The following is a 25,789-nucleotide window of genomic DNA, read 5'->3' as shown; positions in this document are numbered from 1 at the left end:
CTGTATGGCATTTATGGCCTGTCATTCAGATTGTCCAGAGTGAGCACCTAGTGTGTGCTCATCACTGAGCTGGGCACTGGGGACACTGGGGACAGTGTGGTAAGGCGCAGCCCCAAGGGGCTGATGGTTCTGTGGGCTCTCACTCAAAGGTCCACGTACCGGGCTAAGGTCCCAGCTGCTGCGAAGGCAGGGGTGGATACCATCTCCCCCACCCCCATTTTCCTTGGGTACAGAGGTTCGGAGAGGTTGAGGGACTGGCCGAAGGTCACACAGCCAGGGAGTGGCTACGTCCAGGTCAGCTCCAACCTCCTGACCCCAAACCGCCCCCTGGCCACCAGGCTTGGTCTCACCTTCAGGGCTGACCACCCCGTTGCCCTGGGCCACAACAGCACACTTTTCTGAGCACCTTGTGCACCCAGCCCTGAGGTAGGCATGGGCCCCGGGGGAGGAGCTTTGTTCCAAACCTGACCTTGTTGCCCGCAGCCGGGGGAAGGAGGCAGTAGCAGATGGCCCAGGAAAGGGCAGAGGCCAAGGCTTCTGAGGGGGAAGGTGGGGGGAAAGGCCGGGAAGACTCCCCACCCCCACGCCAGGAGGCCACTCAGGAGGCTCCTCCCCTAGGCTGTGGTCCTGCCGGGATTTCAGGTGTGGTCACCGTCCCCGCCCCAGGGCCTCAGAGCAGCCGGGCTACAGCCCTGGACAGGTGCCCGCCGCTGCTGCCAGGGCATTGCGCCCGGGAGGGGAGTCCAGCACAGTGCTGCCCGGGGGGCGCCGCACCTGAGCAGCCCCGGGGCGGGGGACCCCCGGCTTCCTCCTCCTCCACCAGGAACCGTGAGTGACCCCTGCCCTGGGGTTGGGCTCCCGGGCGGGTTGGGGGCTGAGCCATGCCGCAGCAGTTTCCTTCTCTCCCCCTGCCTCCCCTGCCCACCTGCTCTATTCCCTGTCGCTGCCCGAAATGCCCTGGGGACCCCTGCTCCCTGGACGTCAGGCCTGGCACCCGCTTCCTGGGCCAGGCTCCCAGCCCCACCTGTGCCCTTTCTGAGCCAGCCAGGGGGTCTCTGGGAAGAAGGCTGGTAAGAGCAGGGAGCTAGAACCCCAGGACTCCCCTTACCCTACTCCTCTGCCAACAGCCCGGCCCCCAACCCCCAGCCAGGGCAGCACCCGGGGTGGCTCAGCTGGTTTCTTCACACCTGGCCTGACCTCTCCTCTCCGTGAGTCACCTGCCGTCCGAGGCTGACCCGGGAGCCCTGCTGCCCAGCATGCGACCTGGCCTGGGAGGGAGCAGGGGCCTGAGGCCCCCCGCCATGTCCACCCCACATTCCTGGCCACCCCTCACTGCCCTGTGGGTCAGGAGGCCACCAGCCATCCCTGGGGCCAGCTCTCCAGCCCTACACCTCCTGAGGTGGGCCCGGGCCCCGCCCACCTGCCCTGCTAGTGTCAGTAGCCAGAGGGGGATGGGCCTCGGTGCACAATGCCAGCCCGGTGGTGGTCAGTGCCAAGCCCCGGAGTGCAGGAAAGCCCGTGGCCTTGACCGGGGGTAGCAGAGAACCGGGGATGTGCTCAGGGCTCCATGCCAGTGTCAGAGAGGTTCAGAGCTGGGGCCGGGCCAAGGAACGAGGGTGCAGTGGCCCTTGCTTGGTGTCCAGGGAGATGGGGCTGCCGGGTTGGGGACCCCAGAGATAAGGGGACTCTCGTTAAGGTCTGGAGGTTCTGCTTGGAAACCGAGGAAGGGCTCTGGCTTTAAGGGGATTCCCAGAACCACTGCCCGGGTGAGGTGAGGCCTGCGGGGGCCTCTGTCCAGCTCAGCCGGGGGCCACCAGGGGGGCACCAGCCTGTGTCCTCTCCTCCTGGCTGGAGATTCCTCATCCGGCATGCAGATGGGCGCGGCGGGGGTCCCCGTCTGGGCCTCTGCATCCGCCCTGGGCCCTGGGCTGACCCACTCCCTCAGAGAGGGCCGCCCCCCCACACCTCCCAGCCTTCTGCTCCAGCACTCCTTGGCCTGTTTGAATATGCAAATTACTTTCCCCCCACTAAAAACATCATTTAACCACACCACACCGCAGCTGTTGGCCACGGAGGCAGTTTCAGTCCAGTTACTTTTGGCGTTCTGCTTTTTTTTTTTTTTTGACAGGCAGAGTGGACAGTGAGAGAGAGACAGAGAGAAAGGTCTTCCTTTTGCCGTTGGTTTACCCTCCAATGGCCGCCGCGGTAGGCGCGCTGCGGCCAGCGCACCGCGCTGATCCGATGGCAGGAGCCAGGTGCTTCTCCTGGTCTCCCATGGGGTTCAGGGCCCAAGCACTTGGGCCATCCTCCACTGCACTCCCTGGCCACAGCAGAGAGCTGGCCTGGAAGAGGGGCAACCAGGACAGAATCCAGCGCCCCAACCGGGACTAGAACCTGGTGTGCCGGCGCCACAAGGCGGAGGATTAGCCTAGTGAGCTGCGGCGCCGGCCCTCTGCTTTCTTTCCCTTGGCTCTGCTCTCCCAGGCTCACGTGCCGGGAGGTGGCCACAGCGACGGCACAGCGCACTGACCATTGCCAGTCCTGCTTCCCCGCTGCCTGAGTTCACTTAGGAAATGTTAGACACCATACTGGGCACTGGAAGGCCATGGAAAATAAGGTCTCCTCGAGCGGCAAGCGGCCCAGGAGAGCAATGGAGCGATGGCACGATTGTGGGCCAGGCCCGGGGCGGGGGTAGGGGTGGGGAGTACATCAGAGGAGCCCCTCCCAGAATCTCGATGGTGAGAAGGAAATCTAGGAACACTTCCTGGAGGAGGAAGCTGATGTCAGAGGCGAACCCCGAGGTCTCTGGCATCCCCTCCCGTGCAGCCCTCTGGATCTGACGCTGTTTCGGTAGCAGTTTTTTTTTCTCATTAATGACGATGATTAGTCCATTCTGGCTTCCTACTGGTTCTCGAGTTAATTTGGCCATGTGCTGTTTTACTAAGAAAGCTTGCATTTTCTCTAGATTTGTAAAATCTTCACTTTTATCACTGATTATGGGTTTTTCTACGTTTTCATAAACGTGTAGGAAAGCTTGGTTTTCTTTTTCAAGGGTATGAGGCTTCGTGTGTCTATAATCAAGTTTATTGATTATATTGCTCATACTTTCAGTTTCCATGCATTGTTTGGTCTTTTTTTTTTTGGACAGGCAGAGTGGACAGTGAGAGAGAGACAGAGAGAAAGGTCTTCCTTTTGCCGTTGGTTCACCCTCCAATGGCCGCCGCGGTAGGCATGCTGCGGCCGGCGCACCGCGCTGATTCGATGGCAGGAGTCAGGTGCTTCTCCTGGTCTCCCATGGGATGCAGGGCCCAAGGACTTGGGTCATCCTCCACTGCACTCCCTGGCCACAGCAGAGAGGTGGCCTGGAAGAGGGGCAACCGGGACAGGATCGGTGCCCCGACCGGGACTAGAACCCGGTGTGCCGGCGCCGCAAGGCGGAGGATTAGCCTAGTGAGCCGCGGTGCCGGCCTGGTCTTTGATTCTGATAGAGGTTTGTTAACCTCCCACTCAAATGTTCATGTTCTTCTTGTGCTTATAATGACCTTTGCGTCTTGTATTTAACTACAGTGTTATTAGGAACATGCATATTTCAACTACTCTGTCTTCAGAAATTGTGAATTATGCCTTTCTACCATCGTTTTGCTTTAATGTTTAACCCTAAGTTTCACCCTTCTATTCCTTTTTATTTTATTTGACTCCAAATTTTATGTTTGCCTGATATCTCTTGGTATTTTGTTTTTCAGCCATTAACTCTTTAAAAACAGATTTATTGATTTACCTGAAAGGCAAGGAGGGAGAGAGAGAAAGCAAGAGAGAGAGGGAGGGAGAGAGAGATCTTCCATCTGATGATTCACTCCCCAACACCCTCCGGCCAGGCCGTGGGACCTGGGACTCCATCCGGGCCATCTTCCACCAGCTAGAAGCTGGACAGAAGCAGTTACCAGGACACAGCCAGCACGCCGGTACGGGAAGCAGGTGTCACAAGTAGCGACTTAGCTTGCCGTGCCCAGCCCCACGCCCTGTCCACATCACAGCTCACTGACACGCTGTGCTCGATTTTATTGCTTCTACTTTACAGCCGGCTGTTTACCTGTGGCTTTCCCCTTCCAGAGGTTACCGCTGGCTCCCTCTTGTCCCCCTGTTTTCCGTGTCACCAACGGCTCCAGCAGCCTTCCCTGGAGTCCCTAATCCGGTCCGTGTTCTCTAGGGTGTGCTTACGGGACCCTCTTTCTCCGCACTCCCTGCCGCAGCCCCAGGACCATCAGCCTGGAGATCCGGGCCTCTTTCAGCTCAGCTGGATTGACCAGTTTTTTTCTTTCACGTGTCCTCCCAGTTACCTGGAACGCCCAGGTGTCTTGCGCTTTCTCTTTATTCCCATCCCTGAGTACTTTCGCCCTGAGGTTTGAGGCTCCCATGCCACTAGAGCTTCCAGGCCACAAGTTTGAATCCTTGACTGCCACAGTGATACATTTTAAGTTCTAAAAGGCAGTCCCCTTTTAACTTGAATCTTCTTTTTTTTTTTTTTTTTTTTTTTTTGACAGGCAGAGTGGACAGTGAGAGAGACAGAGAGAAAGGTCTTCCTTTTTGCCGTTGGTTCACCCTCCAATGGCCGCCGTGGTAGTGCGCTACGGCCGGCGCACCACGCTGATCCGATGGCAGGAGCCAGGTGCTTATCCTGGTCTCCCATGGGGTGCAGGGCCCAAGGACTTGGGTCATCTTCCACTGCTTTCCCAGGCCACAGCAGAGAGCTGGATGGGGAGTGGAGCAGCCGGGTCTCGAACCAGCACCCATATGGCGCAGATGGCAGCCTTATCCACTATGCAACAGTGCCAGCCGCCAGCTAAGTAATATATTTGCAAGTCCTATTAAAAAAAAATCAAAACAGTGGCTGATGAGGCGGCACAACTGGTAAAGCCTACAATGGGCGCCTGTTTGAGTTAAGCCTCCACCTGCAGTGCCAGCATCCCATATGGGTGCCAGTTTGAGTCCTGGCTGCTCCTCTTCTGATCCAGCTCTCTCTCTCTCTCTCTCTCTCTCTCTCTCTCTCTCTCTCTCATTTCTGCCTTTCAAATAAATGAAATAAATCTTTAGAAAAAATCCAAGCAGGGGCTGGCGCCATGGCTCACTTGGTTAATCCTCTGCCTGCGGCACCGGCATCCCATATGGGCGCCGGGTTCTAGTCCCAGTTGCTCCTCTTCCAGTCTAGCTCTCTGCTGTGGCCCAGGAGTGCAGTGGAGGATGGCCCAAGTGCTTGGGTCCCTGCACCCGCATGGGAGACCAGGAAGAAGCACCTGGCTGCTGGCTTCGGATTGGCGTAGCTCCGGCCGTAGCAGCCATTTAGGGGGTGAATCAATGGAAGGAAGACCTTTCTCTCTGTTTCTCTCTCTCTCACTGTCTATCTCTGTCTGTCAAATACAAAGGAAAAATCCAAGCAACATTACAAAGTAAGTGACAAAAGCCTCGCAGGCCCCGGTTTCCTTGCTCTGCTCTCCAGCAGCTCCCAAGTTGCCGCGTTCTGGCGTTCTGTTCGCTCTCTGTCCTCCCAGAGATTCTCCATGCAGGGATGGCCGCCGGCCGGCCCGAGTTGCTGTGGCTTACACAGGTCGCGCTCTGGACAGACTGGCGGTCCTGCAGCCTGCCTACTCTCTGCCCTTTGATTAAACAGCCCCTCGAGAGCAGCCCTCCCCTCCTCCCAGCTGCACGCTCGTTTGTGTGTCGGAGGGACGGTGCTTGGATGGGCATTCCGGTGATTTTTTTTTTGCTGTTACTAACAGTGCCATAAGAAATAACCTTTTGGGGCTGGTGTTGTGGCCCAGCAATGCCAGCATTCTGTCCTGGAGTGCCGGTTCCAGTCCTGGCTGCTCCACTTCTGATCCAGCTCCCTGCTAGTGCACCTGGGAAAGCAGCAGAAGATGGCCCAAGTGTTAGGGCCTCTGCACCCACGTGGGAGACCCAGATGAGATCCTGGCTAGTGGCTTCAGCCTAGCACAGCCCTGGCGATCGTGTGTGGCCATTTAGGGAGTGAAGTAGTGGATGGAGGATCTCCCTCTCTCTCTCTCTCTCTCTGTTTCTTTCTCTCCCCTCCTTCTCCTCCTCCTCCTCTTCCCCTAACCCTGTTGCTCTGCTTCTCAAATAAATAAAACAACTCTTTAAGAAAAAAAAGAAAGAATGCATTCAGGTAAACGTAGGGGGAAGAATCCAGAAAGAGGCTTCCAGGTCCAAGGTGAACGGCAGCTTTCTGATGGGCAAGGCCGCTGTCGGTCTGCTTGGCCAGCAGCACAGCCTGGCCGGCCGAGGCGGGCAAGCTTTGTCCTCCGCCAGTCTGCCGGTTAGGTGGTTTGCACTGCATTTCCTTTGCTGGTGAATGTGTCTTTTCTATGAATGCTTGACCTTTTGCCCATTTGTCCCACTGGGCTTTTCTTATTGATCTCTAGAATTAGGAAACATAACCCTTTGCCTATTACACAAGGCGTGCCCCTCCCCTCAGGTGGTCTTTGGATCTGGGTATTAGTGTTGTTTTGTCACAGAGGGCTTCTCAAAGGCTATCAGTCATTAGTTTTATGGCTTTTGGATTTTGCGTCTTTGATGTGAGGCTGTGTGCGTGTGTGAATATAAATACTCCCCAACACCCTGAGTCACTCAGCAAGGACACGTGCTGAGAAATGTGTCAGAGGGCAGCTTCATCGCTGTGTGACGTCATGGACTGAGTGGCCAGAGGTCAGCCACTCCCTGTGACCTCGTGCCGGAGTCACGAGCCAGGGTGAGCATCACGTATCTGAGGCCGCGGCTGGAACAACCCGGCACAGCCCAGCACGCGGTCTCACGGTGAACTTCTGTAAGTGGCAGGAGTGCACAGTGGTAGGAAGTACCGGATGGGGGCTGGCGTCTTGGTGTGGCAGGTCAAGCTGCTGCCTGCGATGCTGGCATCCCGTATGGGAGCCAGTGTGGGTCCTGGCTGCTCCACTTCCCATCCAGCTCCCTGCTAATGTGCCTGGGAAAGCAGCGAAGGACGGCCCAAGTGCTTGGGCCCCTGCATCCCATGTGGGAGCTCCTGGCTCCTGGCTTCAGCCTGGCCCAAATAAATAAATAAATCTTAAAGAAACAAAAACCCACCAAAAGTACAGGGTGGCAAATACATAAAGCAGTAATAGATTGTGGCTTGTATTGTCCAGGACTGTGTCCCGTAAGCGACTGTCTGCACCCTGCTCACAGGACTGGCAGCACAGCAGGTGAACTCCCAACAGTGTCACCACAAACGTCGCCCCTGGACCTCGTGAGGGCTACAGCGTCACTAGGCGCTGGACGTGTTTCAGCTTCCTTATAATCCCGGGTGCCGTCTGTCTTGAGGGAGACATACACTTGTGCACGTGGGCATATTTGCTTGCTTTCTTGTGACTTGGTTATTTTACATTTAAGTCTTCAGTCCCGGAGGTTTATCTGAGTGGGCAGAGTGAGGTGTGGGCCCACCCTTATTTGGTCATGTCTTTCTCTCGGGGGTGGCCCGTGTGCGGTCCCACACATTCTCCTGACCCATCACCTTCCTGCGTGATCACTGTCCCCAGGCCTGGCTCCCCGAGGCACTGGGGCCTGGCAGCCGCAGCCATGGCTGGTTTGGTGGTTCCGTGTGTGCCACCTCCCTCTGACCGCCAGGCTACCAGAGGCACAGGGTTTGCTCCATGGGGTCAGGCAGGCAGGGGGGGAACCCCAGAGTGGGGAAGGGATGGAGGCTGCTGCCTGTGAGCTGCGGGACCCCAGCCCCTGAGAGATTCTTCCCCTCGGCTTTCGTGGGCCTGAGCTCAGAGGCCGGGGGGTGGAGGAGCAGGAAGGGCAAGTCTGCTCCCAGGTGAGTGATAATGAACTTGGGACAGGTACAACACGGAGGACAGAGAAGGGTAAAAGCGCACAAGGGAGTTGGTTTGCTTTTGGTTTTGTTTGACTTCTATTATGAAATTTTTCAAATGTAGAGAAAAGTAAAAACATCTTAAAACTTTTATTTATTTTTTAAAGTATTTATTTATTTGAAAGGCAAAGTTAATGAGAAAGAGAGGGCCGGTGGGGGGTGGGAGGAGGAGGAGAGAGAAAGAGAGAGATCCTCCATCCTCTGGGTCACTCCACAAATAGCCACAAGGGCTGGAACCAGGCCAAGCCAAGGCCGGGAGCCTAGAACTTCATCTGGGTCTCCCACACGGGTGGCAGAGTTGAAAACAATTATCCCCTGGGGCCGGCGCTGCTGTGCAGGGGGTTAAAGCCCTGGCCACAAGCGCAGACATCCCATAAGGATGCTGGTTCTGGTCCCGGCCGCTCCTCTTCCCATCCAGCTCTCTGCTATGGCCTGGGAAAGCAGTAGAAGATGGCCCAGGCCCTTGGGCCCCTGCACCCACATGAGAGACCCGGAAGAAGCTCCTGGCTCCTGGCTTCAGATCGGCGCAGCTCCGGCCATTGTGGCCGTTTGGGGAGTGAACCAGCGTATGGAAGACCTCTCTCTATATACATACCTCTCTCTGTAACGCTGTCTTTCAAATAAATAAATTAAATTAAAAAAAAAAATAGAGAGAGAACAGTTATCCCTACTACCTGGGTTTACCAACAGCTCCATGCATATTTGTGGATTCATTCCTGGGGAAGGACAAGTTCCAGGCATCCTCACATTTCCCACCCCACCCCCACCTCAGCTTGTGTCTCTGAAAATGTCCAACTCCCTAACCACCCTGCCATTGTTCCAGCAGAATTAATATGAATTCCTTAGTGTCACTGAGACCCAGTTAGATTTCCTGATTGTTCCCCCAAGGTCCTAAAACACCTCCCTCCCTGCTGGCCCAGGGGGCCCCTGCAGGGTACAGTGAAAGCACACGTTGGGTTTGCTGGTCTCTCCCTGTCTCTGAACAGCCTCCGCCCCTTTCCTGCTGCCCTGACGTGATGTTCAAGAGACCAGCCAGCTGGCGCCGCAGCTCACTAGGCTAATCCTCCACCTGCGGCGCTGGCACTTCGGGTTCTAGTCCCGGTCGGGGCGCCGGTTCTGTCCTGGTTACTCCTCTTCCAGTCCAGCTCTCTGCTATGGCCCGGGAGGGCAGTAGAGGATGGCCCAAGTGTGTGGGCCCTGCACCCACATGGGAGACCAGGAGGAAGCACCTGGCTCCTGGCTTCGGATCAGCGCAGCGTGCCAGCTGTAGTGGCCATTAGGGGAGTGAATCAATGGAAGGAAGACCTTTCTCTCTGTCTCTCTCACTGTCTAACTCTGCCTGTCAAAAAAAAAAAAAAAAGAGAGAGAGAGAGAGACCAGCCAAGCTGCCCTGCAGAAAGTGTCTGAGCCGGGCCTGTTTTCTCCCCTGGTCCTCTGGCCCCTGTGGGTCGGATCACTGGGACTTGGTGACAGCAGAGACGTGACTTGGGTCCCTGCCTAGGCAACAGATGAAGGCAAGGAGGAGAGACAAGACAGCTTTGATTCTGAACATGGAGCTTTGGAGTCGGACAAAGGACACACAGAGAGTGGCTGGGTACCCGAGCCCAGCGGTGGCACCGCCAGTTGTCACCCTGCGGAGGGACAGAGGAGCAGGGCCAAATGCCAAAGGGACAAAGGTAGCAAGGGGGAGGGGTGGCGATTCCAGGTGAGGCTGCTTCTGAGCAGGTGGGAGGCTTTGGGGTCCCCCAGCCAGGTTGGCTTAGACACGGGGTCCTTGTTCCCCTGTTGGGGGACCAGTGCAGGTGTAGCAGTGTCTTGAGATGGTGGGTGGAAGGTGATGCTGCCCAGTCAGTCACATTTGCTTGGTTGGCTGCTACCAGGGCCTTTGCTGGCTGGGAGGGGCCTGGAGCTGCTTCCACTTAGTCCTGGCCCCAGCAGGGTCTGTGGGGCTCAGCAGGCCTTCCTTAGAGCACAGGTGGTGGGGGCTAAGGACAGGCCCATCCCATCCTGCAGAGGCAGGCGGGCGGCCCTTCATCCAGAGGCTGGAGCAGCGTTGAGAGCTGAGGGCTCCCAGCCCCAGTTGGAAGTCAGAAAAGCAGAAGTGCCACACTGCTGCCCTCCAGAGCTCGTGGGCGTGGGAACCTGCGGCCCGCTCAGCTTTCACAGAAACCAGCCCTGGGGGCAGGGCGAGGACAGGCCCCACTGCAGGTACAGAAACCGAGGCCTCTGCTGGCTGCGGCCCTCACGAGAACCCGTGTCTGACACCTGCTCCGTTCTCTCCTGCTTTCAATCCAGCAGCTTGTGCCCCAAACCCGAGAGTGCCCATCCCCTCCAGCTGTTAGCTTTGGCGTCTCACGCTCCCCCGTGTCGTAAGTTCATACCGAGTCGCGGCCCCTCACCTCGGCGGCACAGCTGAACACGCGAGCAGCCCTGGAACCACTCAGCCCAGGCCCCATCCAAATCTCAGAGGGCTGAGACCCCCAAGGATTTTGAGACTTGAGGCCCAACCCCTGCAGTGACCCCTGGGTCCCCTGGTGGGTGTGCAGCTCTGGGCTTGGCCCAGTGGCTACGGAGGCCCCGCCTCTGCCCTGGAGAAGGAGCATCCATCATATAGATAGGTTGAGGCACAGATCAACAGTTGCTTCCGGCTTTCGCTCCACCCAGCTGGTGGCACAGACCAGGCAGTGAATCCACAGGGAGGCTGTGTCCCCTCGCCAGCCCTCTGAGCCACTTCTGGGCCCCAGAAGATCGGATTTCCCTTTGCACCTGCTCTGGCCCCAACTCTTCCTGTGAAGGTTTTGGGGACAAGGGCTGAGCACAGAGGGGGACGGATGGGGTGATGAATGTGGCTGATTTGTTTGGGTAACACCCCCTCCTGCCCAGTGCCTCTCAGAGGGGTGAGGGTGTGGTTGAGGGAGGAGGACCCCACTGGGAATCCACTGTAGTCTTCCCCTCCTCTCTTTGGGGGATGGGAGGCTCAGCAGGAGGCCTGAGAACCTATTTCTGTAGCCAGAGCAGGCAGGAGCCCTGTGGCTTTGCTCAAGCCCTGTATTATGGGGCTGGAGCCCACTGAGAAGCCCCAGAGAGGGGGTTCTGGCCTCTGACCCCTATGGTCACTCCCCAGGGAGTGCTAAGGGGCAGGGTTCCCACACCTGTCCTCCTCTCCCCCCCCACCCGGCTGGCCCAGAGTTTCTGGCCGCTCTGGAATTTTCGGCAGCTCTTCCGGTTTCCTGGGCCTGGTCTGGTCTTTCTTGGTGACCTGTGTGTGTGTGTGTCCCTGGTTTCAGGGTGGGGAGAGTGTGATGTGTCATACATGTGACAAGGATGAGGCCTCCAGGCCTCTGGGTTTCCCTCCCGCTCTCCACCCTTGACCAGTCCAGGGGTTGAGGTCAAGGTAATACTAGAGATTTTTTTTTTTTAAGATTTATTTATTTATTTGAAAGGCAGAGTTACAGAGTAACAGAGAGGGAGAGGCAGAGAGGGATCTTCCATCCACGGATTCACTCCCCAAATGAAGGCAATAGCTGGAGCTGGGGTGGTCCAAAGCCAGGAGCCAGGAGCTTCTTCCGGGTCTCCCATGTGGGTGCAGGGGCCCAAGCACTTGGGCCATCCTCTGGTGCATTTCCCAGGTACATTAGCAGGAAGCTGGATTGGAAGTAGAGCAGCCAGGACTCAAACCGGCACCCATATGGGATGCGGGCACTGCGGGCAGAGGTGTGGCCTACACAGTGCCAGCCCTGATACTAAAGCTTTTGAAGGCACAGTGGGGCGCGGCCCCCAGCCTTGCTCTGAATGGCATCTCAGTGCCGTGTGTCCCACATCCCAAATCCATACCACACATTGTCCTGAGCCCACGTGGGTGCAGGAGAGGCGAGGCCTGGGGAGGTGGGGGGAGGGCAGAAGGGTTAGGGAAATGGAAGAACAGACCCAGTGGGAGGGTGGTAGTCAGGGCCTGAACTGGCAGGGAACAGGGCAGTCCCTGCAGGAGAGCCTGCAGGCAGGGGGCCCACAGGTGCTGCCTGGCCCTTGGGACTGGGAGGAAGCGCCTTCTGAGAGGGGGGAGGGAAGACAAGATGGGCCCCAGCTGTCACTTCTCATGCAGGGCACCTTCGTGGGGGGAGGGGCAGGCAGCAGCTTCTGGGTCCCTGGAGAACAGGACAGGGGCACAGCATTGTTGCACACCTCTGGACATGCGGGGTAGGGCGCGTGTGTCTTGGTGATTAAGTCTGGAGGAGCGAGAGCCGGTCGGTCGGGGTACAGACAGCGGTGTGGCCGCAGGCCCTCTCGTCCTCCACGTGCTGCCCAGACTCCTTCCTCTTTGGGAGGCCCCCCCCCCCCCCACCGACAAACTTCCTCTTTCCCAGCACATCCTCCTGCACCCTGGGAGAGCTGACAGCCACCTATTGTCCTATTTCCGCCCCAGGAGCCGGTCCAGGGCAGCCCGGGCCCAGCACGCAGCTGCCCCTGGGTCCCGCTCCACCCCGGGCAGCCTCCCCCTCCCCGATCCCAGGCTCAGGTGGGACCTCGTCTCTGTGCAGCTCTGGCCCCTGTCGGAGCCTGGGACTCAGCGTCTGTAATCAGAGCCCGGAGTAGGGCAGCCAAGGGGAGTCCTAGAAGCTTCCCCCACCCCCACCCCACCCCACCCCCGCTGAGGCCCCTTCACCGCACGCCCTGCTGCAGGCAGCACTTCCGCAGCCCCACAGGAAATGGGCTGGAGACGCAGCCATCCGCCATCTCGAGGCGACTTCTTGTTTCCCTGTTGCCCTGTGCCAGCCCTGGGGTTGTGCCCCCTTGGCTCCACCCCCGAAACCTTCCCAGGGTCCAGGCCCAGCAGCTCAGAGGGGACAGGATGGTGGACGTGATTGCCAAACTGACCAGGAGGCAGAGTCGGGCCGTGCGGGCACAGGTAGGGGACCCTGGCAGGAGGGGGTGCGCTTGGCCTCTGCTGGGGCGGCAGGGATGCTCCCGCGGGTCTCCATCCTCCCGTCAGGGGCCTGGTGCGCTGGGGCTTGGAGCAGGAGTCTCATGGAGCTGGGGCTCCTCCCTTCTCAGCTCTTCCCTTCTCAGAGACCCTGTGCGTCCGAGGAGGGTGGCGGAGACAGGATGCTGACAGGAGCTCGGCTCGGGACAAGGGTGTTGGGCTGCCACCTGCTAGTGGCCAGGAGAGGGGACGGGAGGCAAGGAGAACACCAGTGTAAGCCAGCACAGGAGGCTGCGGTGGCGAGAACCCGGGACCCTCATGGCTCTGGCCTCCAGCCCCAGGTACGGAGGCCACTTCCTCTCTCCCACTCGGTGCCGCTGTGTCTCTGGGGTTCCAGCCAAGAGCCCGTGGTGCTGCAGCCAAGAGTCCGGGTGATGTGGCTGCAGTTGCCGCTGGGCCTCTTCTGGGTCTGTGCACATTGGAGATGCCGGGGAGGCCCTGCAGTGACCCTGTGAAGACGGAGGAGGACCTGGCCCCAGGAGGCTCCGCAAGGACAGGAAAGCCCCTCTGTCTTAGCACTGGCTGGGCTCTGTGGAAAGTTCTAGAGTTTAAAGGGCCTGGGGACGCTGCTGTTTAGGCCCCCACCGCCCTGCCACAGAAGTGTCCTCTGCCTTCTTGGATGAGGGCCCCTCACGTCCTCCCAAAAGACCCCCGCTGTGCCCCGAATCTCCCATAGACACTGGGGGTCTTTCTGTGATCTCTGCTGGTATGCCAGACTGGCACCCCGTGGACTGAGAGTCAAGGCCAGAGGCCGACCAGGTAGAATCCCCTGCTCTGTGAGCCTGGCCCCTTGGTTGGCTCACCCACCTCCAGGGCCCTTCCCTACCCCAGGGATAGGCAAGGTCTCGGCCTCAGCAGGTCCAGCTCGGTGGTTAGAAGGGTGTCTGGTTCATCCACCTTCCTCCTCCCACTGCCTCCGTCCTGTTTACTCAGGAATTCCGTTCTTGCTCAAAGCTCATGCGGGTCTCGCCGGTACTGTCAGATGTGTGTGTGTGTGTGTGTTGCTGCAGGCTGGTGGGGGATTGACCATGGATTCAAGCAGTGAGCGCTCTGACTGCTCTGCTGTGTGCTGTGGCACATGGGTGCACCTGCTGGCAGGTGAATGGTGTCAGTTCCATCATCCTGGCTCTTGTCCTCAAGAAACATCTGTGTTTGGGGGCAGATAGGTGGGCAGCGCACTGAACCCCAGGGCAGGATGCCACTGAGCTCTTCCAGAGCCAGAAACGGGGTGCCAGCAGGTCTGACCTCTCTCCAGAGGGCTTTGGGAGCTGGGTGCCGGCAGAGGAAGCCGATGTAGATAGGCATGGGGTGAGAGAAAGGAACTGCGGGAGGAGGAACGGCTGGAGCAAAGGCACGGAGGTAGGAAGACGTCTGCTGGGGTGCGGACAGGTGAGCAGCCTGGTGTGGTTGGGATGCAGGTTTCCATATGACGGCTGGGGCCGGGCGGGCAGGAGTGGGGTGGGGGGTCCTGCCTCGATTGCACAGGAGCCGTGGTGGGGGGTGGTAGGAACCGATCGCATCTCAGCTTCCCTGTCCCCTACATTCCTGAGGAGTAGCCGCCTCTCAGAAAGTGAGACAGCCCCTCCTCTGACGTCTGCTGCCCTGTTGAGCAGCGAGCACCACTGACGTGCTGCACCTTTCATTTTTTTAAAAAAGATTTATATATTTATTTATTTGAAAGTCAGAGTTACAGAGAAAGAGGGAGAGACAGAGAGGAGGGAAGAGATCTTCCACCCCTGGTTCAGTCCCCAGATGGCCACAATGACCAGCACTGGGCCAGACCAAAGCCAGGAGCCAGTAGCTCCATCCAGGTCTCCCACGTGGCTGGCAGGGGCCCAAGGACTTGGGCCATCTTCCACTGCTTTTCCAGGTCATTAGCAGAGAGCTGGATCGGAAGTGGAGCAGCCAGAATTCTAACTGGCACCCATATGGGCTGCTGGCATCACAGGTGGTAGCATTACCTGCTATGCCATAACACTGGCCCCCACTGCCATCGTTTACACGTGTGTACACTCAGGGCCAAGCCCGCCAGGAGAAGGATCTGTATCCATTGTTCACTGCTGCATCCCCAATGCCTGGAACCATGCCTGGCAGAGAGCGGGCAAATAATTTTTTTTTTTAAGATTATTTATTTATTTGAAAGGCAGAGTTACAGAGAGGCAGAGGCAGAGAGAGACAGAGACAGAGACAGAGAGACAGAGGTCTTCTATCCACTGGTTCACTCCCCAAATGAACATTCACTCTGCAACGGCCAATGCTAGGCCAATTCAAAGCCAAGAGCCAGGAACCTCTTCCTTTTCTCCCATGTGGGTACAGAGGCCCCAGGACATGGGCCATCTTCTACTGCTTTCCCAGGCCATAGCAGAGAGCTAGATCGGAAGTGGAGCATCCAGGACTCCAACCAGTGCCCATATGGGATGCCAGTGCTGCAAGCAGCAGTTGTACCCACAGCACTGGCCCTGCAAATGAATCTTTCTGGGTGAATAAAGGCATTTTAGGCACCTGCCAAAGGCCCCAGCGAGGCCGCCTGAAGCCCAGTCATGCCTTCCTTCTCAAAGGTGTCACTGTCAGCAGATGGATCTCTAAGATTAAAGAACCAATTTATTGGACAACATTTTGAAGCTGCAAAAGAAGTTTGAAGAAACAAAAACAAACGTGACACTGCTCAGAGAGGCCCCGTGCCAGCATTTGGAAGGTTGCCAAAAGCACAAGATTGGGACTATGCTAAGTTTACCGTTTTAAAGTCTGCTTTTCCCCGTAGCGTTTCGTATTCAAGGAAACAGCCTTGCTCCCCTCGTGCTGTTCCACTGCCTGGCGTTCGATAAGGCGGTTATCTGTCCCTCTGGTGGGCTGCGGCGCCGGCTGGGTGTCGCGGGCGCACTGCAGAAATCTCAGGAAAAGTCTTGAACTTGGCACCTCGGCTGAGCCCCGAGGAAGGAACGGGAGCCAGCATGGGGAGAAGGGGGTGGGCTGGGCCCGTGCAGGCTGCACGGAGTCCACGAGGGGGTGGGGACCGCTGGCCAGGGGGGGCAGGCAGTGGGGCTGTGTCTCAGGTGGGGGCCTGGTTCTGGGCCTGGACTTTGGCCTGCAGCCAGCCCGGAGCCGTGTTCCAAGGGCAGAGCCTGGGGCGGGGAGGGGCCTCGCCTTTCTCTGCGCCTCCAGACCCCAGCCCCTCTTGTCTGGAATACATTCTAACACCTGCAAGCCCCTCCTTGGGAAGTTCCAGCCCCAAAGCCAGAGGCAGAACTGATTCCAGCCGCAGAGCTTTCTGGGCAGGGCGGGCAGGAGGGGTCCGAGCGCCCAGTAGGGCTGCACAATGCAGCAAGACCCTGAACTGGCACAGGCGACCTCTGGGCCTGCTTCCCTGAGAGCCGAGTTACACAGATTTTATGACCGAAGTGGCCCCACCCATCCGGAGCACTAAGTACTTCACAAAGCACTTAAGAACATTTCCTCATTCTTCTCTACAATTTCCGGAATGGGCAGAGCGGGTCGTTTGCACCCCGGGGAAACTGAGGCAGAGAGGGGGTGTGGCTTTCTGAACGCCAGCCAGTGGCAGGTGGCTGAGGTGGACTGCGGGGCTCTGAAGCCCGGCTCAAAGTCCCGTCCCTCCTCCTCCAGGCAGACGCCCCTGCGGAGCCCGTGTACGCGAATGTGGAGAGGCAGCCCCGGGCCCCTTCCCCCGGCCCTGGCCAGGTGTGGGAGACTCACAGGGACGCAGACAGCGGGCGCCCCTACTACTACAACCCGGACACGGGCGTGACCACCTGGGAGTCGCCCTTCGAGGCTGCCGAGGGCGCCGCCAGCCCCGCCACCTCCCGGGCCTCGGTGGGCAGCCGCGAGAGCCTCGAGACCGAGTGGGACCAGTACTGGGATGAGGAGAGCCGCCGAGTGTTCTTCTACAACCCACTGACGGGCGAGACAGCCTGGGAGGACGAGCCCGAGAACGAACCGGAGGACGAGGCGGAGATGCAGCCCTGCCTGAGCCCCGGCAGCCCCAGGAGCCAGCGGGTGAGGGGCGGGGCTTCCTCGGACACGCCCCCTGCTCGCCGGGGCGAGATGGCGAGAGGCGGGGTCGGGGGGAGTGGGCGGGGCTGCTTCTGACCCGCCTTCTGCTCGCCAAGGTGAGATGGCGAGTTGGCGAGGGGCGGGGTCGGGTGGGCGGGGCTTCCTCGGACACGCCCCCTGCTCGCCAGGGCGAGTTGGCGAGGGGCGGGGTCGGGGTGGGCGGGGCTTCCTCGGACACGCCCCCTGCTCGCGGGGGGCGAGATGGCGAGAGGCGGGGTCGGGGGGGGTGGGCGGGGCTGCTTCTGACCCGCCTTCTGCTCGCCAAGGTGAGATGGCGAGTTGGCGAGGGGCGGGGTCGGGGGGGCGGGGCTTCCTCAAACACGCCTCCTGCTCGCCAAGGTGAGATGGCGAGGGGCGGGGTCGGGGTGGGCCGGGCTGCTTCTGACCCGCCTCCTGCTCCGCAGAGCCCGGTGGACCCAAGGGCTAGGCGACGGGCCAGGAGGCAGCACAGGCGCTGGGAACCTCTCACTCCATCTTCTGTTCTTGCAGCCCCCCACCCCGGAGGCAGACTACCCGGAGGAGGACTACTCACCCCTGGGCTCCTTTGATGAGCCCAGCCCCACCTCTCCCTTGACCACACCCCCTGGCTGGTCTTGTCACATCAGCCAGGACAAGCAGACGCTGTACACCAACCACTTCACCCAAGAGCAGGTAGGGGCAGTGGCAGGTGGACCCCGACAGCTGTGACCTTGCTCCCCCGCCTTTCCTTACAGCACCTGCCCTTAATTCTGTAACTGCAGCTCCCCACTGAACTCCAGGCCAGGCCAAGGCAGAGCCACAGGCACCCGTCCCTCCAAATGTCAGGGGCTATCTTGGATTCTGATAGGAGGCAACCTTTTCTTCCCCTCTCATGAGCTGGGCTGGGGACCCTGACCATCCCTGTCCCCACAGTGGGTGAGGCTGGAGGACCAACACGGGAAGCCCTACTTCTACAACCCCGACGACTGCTCGGTTCGATGGGATTTGCCCCAGGTAATGAGCAGGGCCAGGGAGACCCTGGGGAGAGGGGAGGAGGTCATCTGTGACAGAGTCTTTCTCCCAGGTCCAGGTCCCCGTCCCCGCCCCTCAGAGCACCTGCAACTCCAGCCAGGACAGTGACCCCCCAGCCCAGTCCAGCCCCCCGGAGGAGAAGGTAAGGGAGGAGCATCTGTCTGGGCCCCAGGGTCAGGTGATGTTGGGAGGCGGGAAGCAACCTCTCCCACCCCTGCCACATCACCCCAACGCGCCCACCAGTGGGGTGGCTGGGCTGCGGAAGAAGAGAGGACTCAGTGGAGCCGCAGGCCCGCCCAGCCCCTGGGAGCCGCCGCTGCTCTGCCCATGCGTGGCTCACCCCCCTTCACCCCTTCCCGCTTCTCCCTCTTAGATCAAGACCCTGGACAAGGCAGGTGTGCTCCATCGCACCAAGACGGTGGACAAGGGAAAGCGGCTCCGGTGAGAGTCCGGCTACACCCCGGCTGGGGCAGGGCAGCCTCCGTGACCCCATCCGCCAAGTCTGGCGAACGGGCAGGGCCAGGCTCTGCTTCCTCCCCTCAGAACTTCATGAGGTGTCCTGGGAGGAAAGGGAGGCACCCAGTGACACGCCCGAGGGCCCTTGGCGACCACCCTCGCCTCCGGGTGCCCCAGGCTGTGCCCTCCTGGAGTGAGAGGGGGGACCCCAAGCTGCCCACCTGCTCTTCCCACCCATCCTAGGAAGAAGCACTGGAGCGCCTCCTGGACGGTGCTGGAGGGCGGGGTCCTGACCTTCTTCAAGGACTCTAAGACCTCGGTGACAGGAGGCCTGGTGAGGCCCTCGGGCCCCTTGTCTCATCTGGCTTGGGAAAGGCCAGGCTGCAGAGAGAACAGGAGCGTCCAGGGGCTGGGCCAGTAAGGGGGGTGTAGATTGAAGATTCGCCCCAGGACGAGCAGTGCCAGGCACCCTGGGGGCGGGGAGCAGGCCCTACGGGTGGACGGCTCCAGGCTGGAGGGCAGAGGGGGCTGGGGCCTGGCACTCCTCTTCGCGGGGAGAGGCTATGTCCCTTTCTCCCGTGCTCCCCCGTGCGGCAGCGCCAGGACCTCTGGCCTCCAGGACCAGCTTTCCCAGAGCTAGTGCCCTGCCACCCAGCGACCTCATCCGGTGCCCTGAGCCAGGGAGGGGGGCGGGGCTGGCAGGGCAGAGCCGGGACAGGTAGCAGGCCCATCTGAGCTCAGGGGTCCCTAACCTTGCTCCCCCGTTCCCCCTTCCCCCTCAGAGGCAGCCGGCCAAGCTCTCCACCCCTGAGTACACGGTGGAGCTGAAGGGAGCCTCTCTCTCCTGGGCCCCCAAAGACAAATCCAGCAAGAAGAATGTGCTGGAGGTGAGTGGGGGGCAGGGGAGGGCCTGGCCTCTCACTGTGGGCAAGCCCCATGAAGGGCGACCTGGAGGAGCTGGGGCAGGAAGCCTCAGGGCCCAAGGCCGAAGCTGCCCCTGACCTGGAGGCTGTCCACAGTGTTTCTAGCAGCAAGGCTTTTGCAGTTCCCTCTCCAGGAGCTGAGTTCATGGTTCCCTGCCTGACGATGGTGAGAGTAGAGGCCCCTGGGAGCTGACACTGTCACGCCCTCCTGTTACCCGCTCTGGCCGAGAGCCGGGGAACTCCTGTCCCCAGCTGCTGCTCTCACCAGCTGGCTTGGAAGCCTCTGCTTCCAGCTGGGTCCCCAGTGAATAAGCCAGGGTAGTGGATGAGCTGGCCGGGGTCCCCCCAGCAGGAAGAGGGAGAAGGCCAGGCAGGGGGCTTCCCAGTGCTCCACCCGTCACTGTCTCCATCTGTCTTAACACTAAACTACTTTTGTCCCTATCTAAGGCCCCCTGTTTTGAGGCAGATCACAACCAAAACACACATGGTGAAGTGAAACCCACCGAAAAGCCAGGATCACGCAAAGTTAGGGGGGGTTGGGGCACATGGTACAGCAGTCAAGACAGAGCTTGGGACTCCAGTATTCCATACTGGGGTGCCTGGGCTCAAGGCCCAGCTCCCCTTCTGAATCTAGGTTCCTGCTAATGTGCGCCCTGGGAGGCAGCAGGTGATGGCCCAAGCTCTTGGGTCCCTGCCACCCACATGGGAGACCCGGATGGAGTTCCTGGCTCCTGACTCCGGACTTCAGCCTGGCTGTTGCAGGCATTCGAGGAAGGAACCAGTGGATGGAAGATCTGCATGTGTGTGTGTCTATCTGTTTCTCTCCCTGCCTTGCCTTTTATAAGAATTACAAAGCAAAAGCAAGGTAGGGATGGGGCCAAGGTGGAGAGGAATTAGGGGCAGAGGATGAACAGGTGCTCCGGTGGTGACTGTGGGAGACAGCCCAGTTCTGGTTGCTATAGTGAAGAGAAAAGGGCTGTCCTGTTGCGCATCCCTCGTTGTTAAAAAGAACAGGGAAAAGCTCTTCTGACTTGGAGGGAACCAGTCTTTCCCTAACCCTTAGCTCTCGAGGAAGTGTCGAGTGGGTAGCCCCACCAATGTGGGTCCGGGTGGACGAGGCCAGTGCCCAGGCTCGGGATGGCGGGGCTGCAGGAGAAACCTGCCATGCTGGAGGCTGAAGGCGTCGCCCTGTGTCTCAGCTGGGCAAAGGCGGTCCCACCAGGAGCCGGGTGTGTTTTCTGACTCACCAGGCCTCATTCCGTTCTAGAACTGGAACAGGGCTGGGAAACCGGTTTTACCTCTTCATCGACTCTGATCCTTAAGTCTGGCGTCTTCACCAGGTGGGGCAACGTAGAGTTCTGAGATCAACTGGCAATGTCTGCCCTGAGGTCCCATTGGGCGGGGCCCTCTCCTCTGTCTCTGACAGGGTTCTCTATGAAGCCTGCCTCTGATGGCTTGCGACGGCCGTTTCCAGGCAGGCCTTTCGGAACCATCTCCCCTGGCGAGGACTGGAGGGTGGCACTGCCCCTGGAAGCTGCCAGTCCCACATGGAATCGGGGAACTCCTTGCATCAGGGCGGCTGGGGACGACGCCAGCATTGTCCTCAAGAGACAGCCTCCGGTTCTCTATCTGGGATGGCTTAGTGGGGCCCGAGGAGGCGACCGCAGAGCCACAGCAAAGGGGAGGCGCGGCCGCCCGGGAGCAGCCAGTGTGGCAGGTGCAGCCCACAGCGTGCCAGCCCGTGCTCCCAACACGCTGAGTAGCCTGTGAGCCACTGCCACGCAGTTCTGCAGCCTTGTGCCCTGGCTGAGGTGCTGTCAGGCCAGTCCCTGGGGAAGCAGCCCGCAGGGCTCCTGTCTGTGCGCCTCAAGGCTGTGCTGGCTGCCTGCTGAGAGCTCTCCAGCCTTCTCAGGACAGGGCGTGGGCTGGAGCAAGCCATTGCTTTCTTTCTGCTTTTTATTTTCATTTTGTTTCAAAGGCAGAGAGACACAGAGACAGACAGACAGAACTTCTATCTGCTGGTTCAGGTGCGCATGACTGCCAGGCCCCCACTAGGCTGCATCCAGGAGCCAACAACTCCAGCTAGGTCTCCCAGGGACCCAATTACTTGAGTTACCATCTGCTGCCTTCGCAGGCATATTAGCAGGAAGCTGGATCAGAAACAGAGCTGGGACTTTTTTTTTTTTTTTAAGTTTTTTTTTTATGTATTTGAAACAGTTAAGAGATGAGGAGAGACAGAGAGACAGGTCTTCCATTCTCTGGTTCACTTCCCAGATGGCCACAATGGCAGGGGCTGGACCAGGCCAAAGCCAGGAGCTAGGAGCTTCATCCAGGTCCCCCGTGTGGATGCAGGGGCCCAAGCTGTTGGGGCCATTGTCCACTGCTTTCCCAGGCCAGTAGCAGGGAACTGGATTGGAATTGGAGCAGCCGGGACTTGAACAGGCCCCCATGTGGAATACTGGCATTGCAGGTGGTGTCTTTACCTGCTACGCCACAGCTCTGGCCCCTGGAGCCAGGGCTCGAACCCTGGCACTCCGATATGGGATGCAGGCATCCCAAGCAGCATTTTAACCTCTGCCCAAGACACACCCTTTCTCCCCCCCCCCCCCCTTTTTTTTTTTTTTGGCAATTTAAATAGTTTTCAAGCATAGCTTTAAAGACAGCAGCCCTCTCTGGTCCTAGGAGTCGTTACCTGCTGTCTGAGGCCGTGTCCGGGTTTCTGTGTCCCATTGCCCTCAAGGGCACCATGGGTGGGAGCCATTGCAGCCACGCTGTTACCCTGCAGGGCCGAGGAGCTGGCCTCCAAGTCAGAGCGGGCCCAGGGCTCCCAGTCTCCCTCTGGTATTTTGTGTCCTTTATACCCCTTGAGGCAGGGCTGTGAGAGGACGGGTGGTCTAGCCTAGGGGTGGGGCTGGGGGCTCCCAGCGCAGGCTGGGGGCAGCACTCCCTGGTCCTTGGTGTATGGGGGGTTGGAGGAGTAGCCCGTGCCTTCTCCAGCATCAGCAATGTCTCTTCTAAACCCTCTCTGCCCACACTTGGTTCACTGTCATCCCGGCGGCCAGGGCTCTCCCTCAGGGAGTTTCTTTCACAGGCCCGTGGTCTGGGCAGGGCCCACAATGTTTTCTGGTTCATAGCGAAGCAGATGGGGCGTGGGCAAGTGTGCCAGGCAGATCTGTATCCCATCACCACCCAGCTGTGTGCCTAGCACTTGCTGAGCCTCGGTTTGCTCATCTATAACAGAGATGCTGTCACTCGTTGCCTTATTTTTAAGATTTTTATTTTATTTATTTTAAAATTCAGAGTTACAGAGAGATATCTTCCATCCGCTGGTTCACTCCCCAAATGGCCACAATGGTAGGGGCTGGGCTGATCGGAAGCCTGGAGCCAGGAGCTTCTTCCGGGTCTCCCTCATGGGTGCAGGAGCCCAAGCACTTGGGTCATCTTGCACTGCTTTCCCAGGCCATTAGCAGGGAGTGGGATCGGAAGTGGAGCAGCCGGGACTCGAACCAGCACCCATATGGGATGCCAGTGTCACAGGCGGCAGCCTTACCCGCTACACCACAGCGCCAGCCCCCACCCATTGCTTTAGATGAGGAGGGAGACCTTGGCATGGGTTGAGGCCCTTTCCCCATTGGGCGCCGAGTTCCTGGGGTACAGGAGCAGGTTGCCCCTGCAGCAGCCCCAGGGAGCCCCGGGTGACCCAGCGACTTGTGTTCCTCCAGCTGCGGAGCCGAGATGGCTCGGAGTACCTGATCCAGCACGACTCAGAGGCCATCATCAGCACATGGCACAAGGCCATCGCCCAGGGCATCCAGGAGCTGGTGAGGCAGAGCCGGGGCCTCCAGGCTGGTGGGGAGGCGGTGGTCAGCCATCACGCATGGCACCTGTGCTCGCCCTGGGAGGAGCCCTCTGCATGGCCCCAGTGGGGAAGTGCCCCTCCCGGCTGCTGAAGGCAGGGAGGACCCCTGGGGGCGGCGGGAGCCCATCCTAGAGCAGTTAGGAGAAGGAAGTCTCTGAGGAGTCTCTGGATGGCAGCTACAACTAGCAGAATCCGCTTAAAGGGACTGAGTTCAGGAGCCTGGCAGCTGTTAAGGCCAAATAGCAGTGATGTAAGCAGAGGTGGGGCAAGTCCCCCATGACCGTTGCTCACCGGACATGACCTGAGGCTTAATTCTCTGTCAGCCAACCTTAGCTACAACTTCCGGCTGTGTTAATCGAGGTAGGAATCCAAATGCAGGGAGGTGAGGATGCTGGCCCCAGCCAGACCTGCGGCCTCCTCTGGTGAGGACGCGACCTGCACGTGGGGAGGAGCTGAGAGCCAGGAAAGGGAGCTGGGTACCTCTAGGTGGCCACAGTCAGAGACGGTGCAGGTCAGAGAGATCTCGGACACTCTGCAGCCGAGGGAGCTAAATCCTCGCAGGCTGCCCGGTGGAGGTGAGGGGAGTTAGCCCGGTGAAGGAAGGAGAACCCTGGGAGACCTGGGCCGGGCCCGCTGGGAGCCTCTGAAACACATCCCAGCTACCTCGGGGTGATTACAGTACGCAGACCTGGTCCCCGAGGAGGACAGCCAGAGCGGCGGTGCCGACTTCGGGTCGAGCGAGCGCCTGGGAAGCTGGCCGGACCGAGAGGACGACGTGCGGCCCAGTGCGTGTGAGCTGGGGGTCAGGGGTCGGGGAGGAGGGTGGCGGCACCCAGGTGACGCCCAGCCAGGGCCGGGCTCGCCGCCAGTCGGCTCAGCTCCGCGTTCGCCAGCAGCCGCCGCGCCTGTCCTGAGTCCCGGGGGCCTGGAGAGCGACCTGGGCAAGGTGCGGCACAAGCTGCGCAAGTTCCTGCAGAGGCGGCCCACGCTGCAGTCGTTGCGGGAGAAGGGCTACATCCGAGGTAGGCGGGGAGTGCGGGCGGGAGCCGCGGGGCGCGCCGGGGCGCAGGGCCGGGCGGCGCGGGGCGGCGCTGACGGAGCCTCTCCCCCAGACCAGGTGTTCGGCTGCGCGCTGGCCGCGCTGTGCGAGCGCGAGCGGAGCCCGGTGCCGCGCTTCGTGCAGCAGTGCATCCGCACCGTCGAGGCGCGGGGTACGCGCGGGGGCCCCAGGGCCGGGCTGCAGAGGGGAGACCCCTGGGTGTGGGCGGGGAAGAACGGGCGGCTTCAGCCCCGGCTCCCGCTGACCCCGGCTCTGCGCCTCCCGCCGCCCCAGGGCTGGACATCGACGGGCTGTACCGCATCAGTGGGAACCTGGCCACCATTCAGAAGCTGCGCTACAAGGTGGACCACGGTGAGACCCGTCCCCAGCGCCTGCCCCAGGGCCCGAAGGCGCGAAGGGGCGCTGACCCCCCCCTCCCCCTCCCCCTCCGCTGCAGATGAGCGGCTCGACCTGGACGACGGGCGCTGGGAGGACGTCCACGTGATCACTGGCGCCCTGAAGCTCTTCTTCCGGGAGCTGCCCGAGCCCCTCTTCCCCTTCTCGCACTTCCGCCAGTTCATCGCAGCCATCAGTGAGCACCCGGGGCAGGTGGGGCGGACGGGCCGGGGACCACCTCGCGCGCCCCCCTCCCCGAGCCCACCCTCCCTCTCCTCCGACCTCTCCCATCCCTAGAGCTGCAGGACCAGGCCCAGCGCAGCCGCTGTGTGCGCGACCTGGTGCGCTCCCTGCCCGCCCCCAACCATGACACTCTGCGGCTGCTCTTCCGGCACCTGTGCAGGTGACACGGCTGCGGGAATGGGAGGGAGGTGGGCCCTGGTGGAAGCCCCCCACGCACACACACCATCACCCCCGCGCCCAGCTCTGGGCCCTGATTTCTTCGCGCTCCGCCCCCCGCGCAGGGTGATCGAGCACCGCGAGCGGAACCGCATGTCGGTACAGAGCGTGGCCATCGTGTTCGGGCCCACGCTGCTGCGGCCCGAGACCGAGGAGAGCAGCATGCCCATGACCATGGTGTTCCAGAACCAGGTGGTGGAGCTCATCCTGCAGCAGTGCGCAGACATCTTCCCGCCGCACTGACCGCGGCCCGGCCCGGGGGCGGCCACCGGACTCTCCCGGAGACCTCGGTCCTCGGGGCCCTGTGACGTCCACGCGCCTCTCGGTTCGGGGTGGGGATGGCGCCCCCTGGTGGGCAGCTCTCCAAAACGTGACGATTTTCCCCCGGGCCTGCCTTGTTCGGGAACAAGACCTTGTTCTGTCCTACAGCGCTGCCTGCTGTGCACCGGCGGCACGGGCGGGGAGTAGAACTGGGGGAGGGGCTTCCTGGCTTCGGGCCTCGTGCTGGTCATGAGGCAGCTGCCCACACGCTTCCCTGCTGCCCAGGCGGGAGGGCCCTGGCCCCGGCACGTGCAGCCGGCCGGGTCTCGCTCAGACCTTGGGGCCCCGGGCTGGCTGCGGGCCGTGGGACTCCGCCCTCCCTGGGGCTCAGGGTTCTTCCTGTTCACCTGTCACCCTGCGCGCACCATCTCCACACACAGCGTCACTGTACAGATGA

General features: G+C 60.3%; 1 protein-coding gene across 2 annotated transcripts in view; it reads left to right on the top strand.

Annotated features, from left to right (window-relative positions):
- ARHGAP27 (Rho GTPase activating protein 27) overlaps positions 1 to 25,336 on the top strand; it is a 31,463-nt gene extending 6,127 nt beyond the window's left edge. The window contains exons 3-17 of one of the 2 annotated variants that reach the window (XM_062216847.1): positions 16,503 to 16,892; positions 17,439 to 17,600; positions 17,841 to 17,921; positions 17,992 to 18,081; positions 18,313 to 18,380; positions 18,639 to 18,729; positions 19,178 to 19,282; positions 23,041 to 23,139; positions 23,857 to 23,962; positions 24,074 to 24,199; positions 24,290 to 24,388; positions 24,511 to 24,588; positions 24,674 to 24,808; positions 24,910 to 25,015; positions 25,137 to 25,336. In XM_062216847.1, the coding sequence (XP_062072831.1) occupies positions 16,503 to 16,892; positions 17,439 to 17,600; positions 17,841 to 17,921; positions 17,992 to 18,081; positions 18,313 to 18,380; positions 18,639 to 18,729; positions 19,178 to 19,282; positions 23,041 to 23,139; positions 23,857 to 23,962; positions 24,074 to 24,199; positions 24,290 to 24,388; positions 24,511 to 24,588; positions 24,674 to 24,808; positions 24,910 to 25,015; positions 25,137 to 25,314 (1,914 nt within the window). In that variant the 3' untranslated portion in view covers positions 25,315 to 25,336. Of the gene's footprint in view, positions 1 to 16,502; positions 16,893 to 17,438; positions 17,601 to 17,840; positions 17,922 to 17,991; positions 18,082 to 18,312; positions 18,381 to 18,638; positions 18,730 to 19,177; positions 19,283 to 23,040; positions 23,140 to 23,856; positions 23,969 to 24,073; positions 24,200 to 24,289; positions 24,389 to 24,510; positions 24,589 to 24,673; positions 24,809 to 24,909; positions 25,016 to 25,136 lie in introns of both variants that reach the window. The other variant, XM_062216846.1, reaches the window with a different exon arrangement.
- Positions 25,337 to 25,789: the final 453 nt, after the last annotated feature.

The sequence above is a fragment of the Lepus europaeus genome, chromosome 18 (genome assembly GCF_033115175.1).
Source record: "Lepus europaeus isolate LE1 chromosome 18, mLepTim1.pri, whole genome shotgun sequence".
NCBI classification, from domain to species: Eukaryota; Metazoa; Chordata; class Mammalia; order Lagomorpha; family Leporidae; genus Lepus; species Lepus europaeus.
The sequence above is the reverse complement of the archived record's forward strand: the minus strand, read 5'-3'. Positions and strand labels throughout refer to the sequence as shown.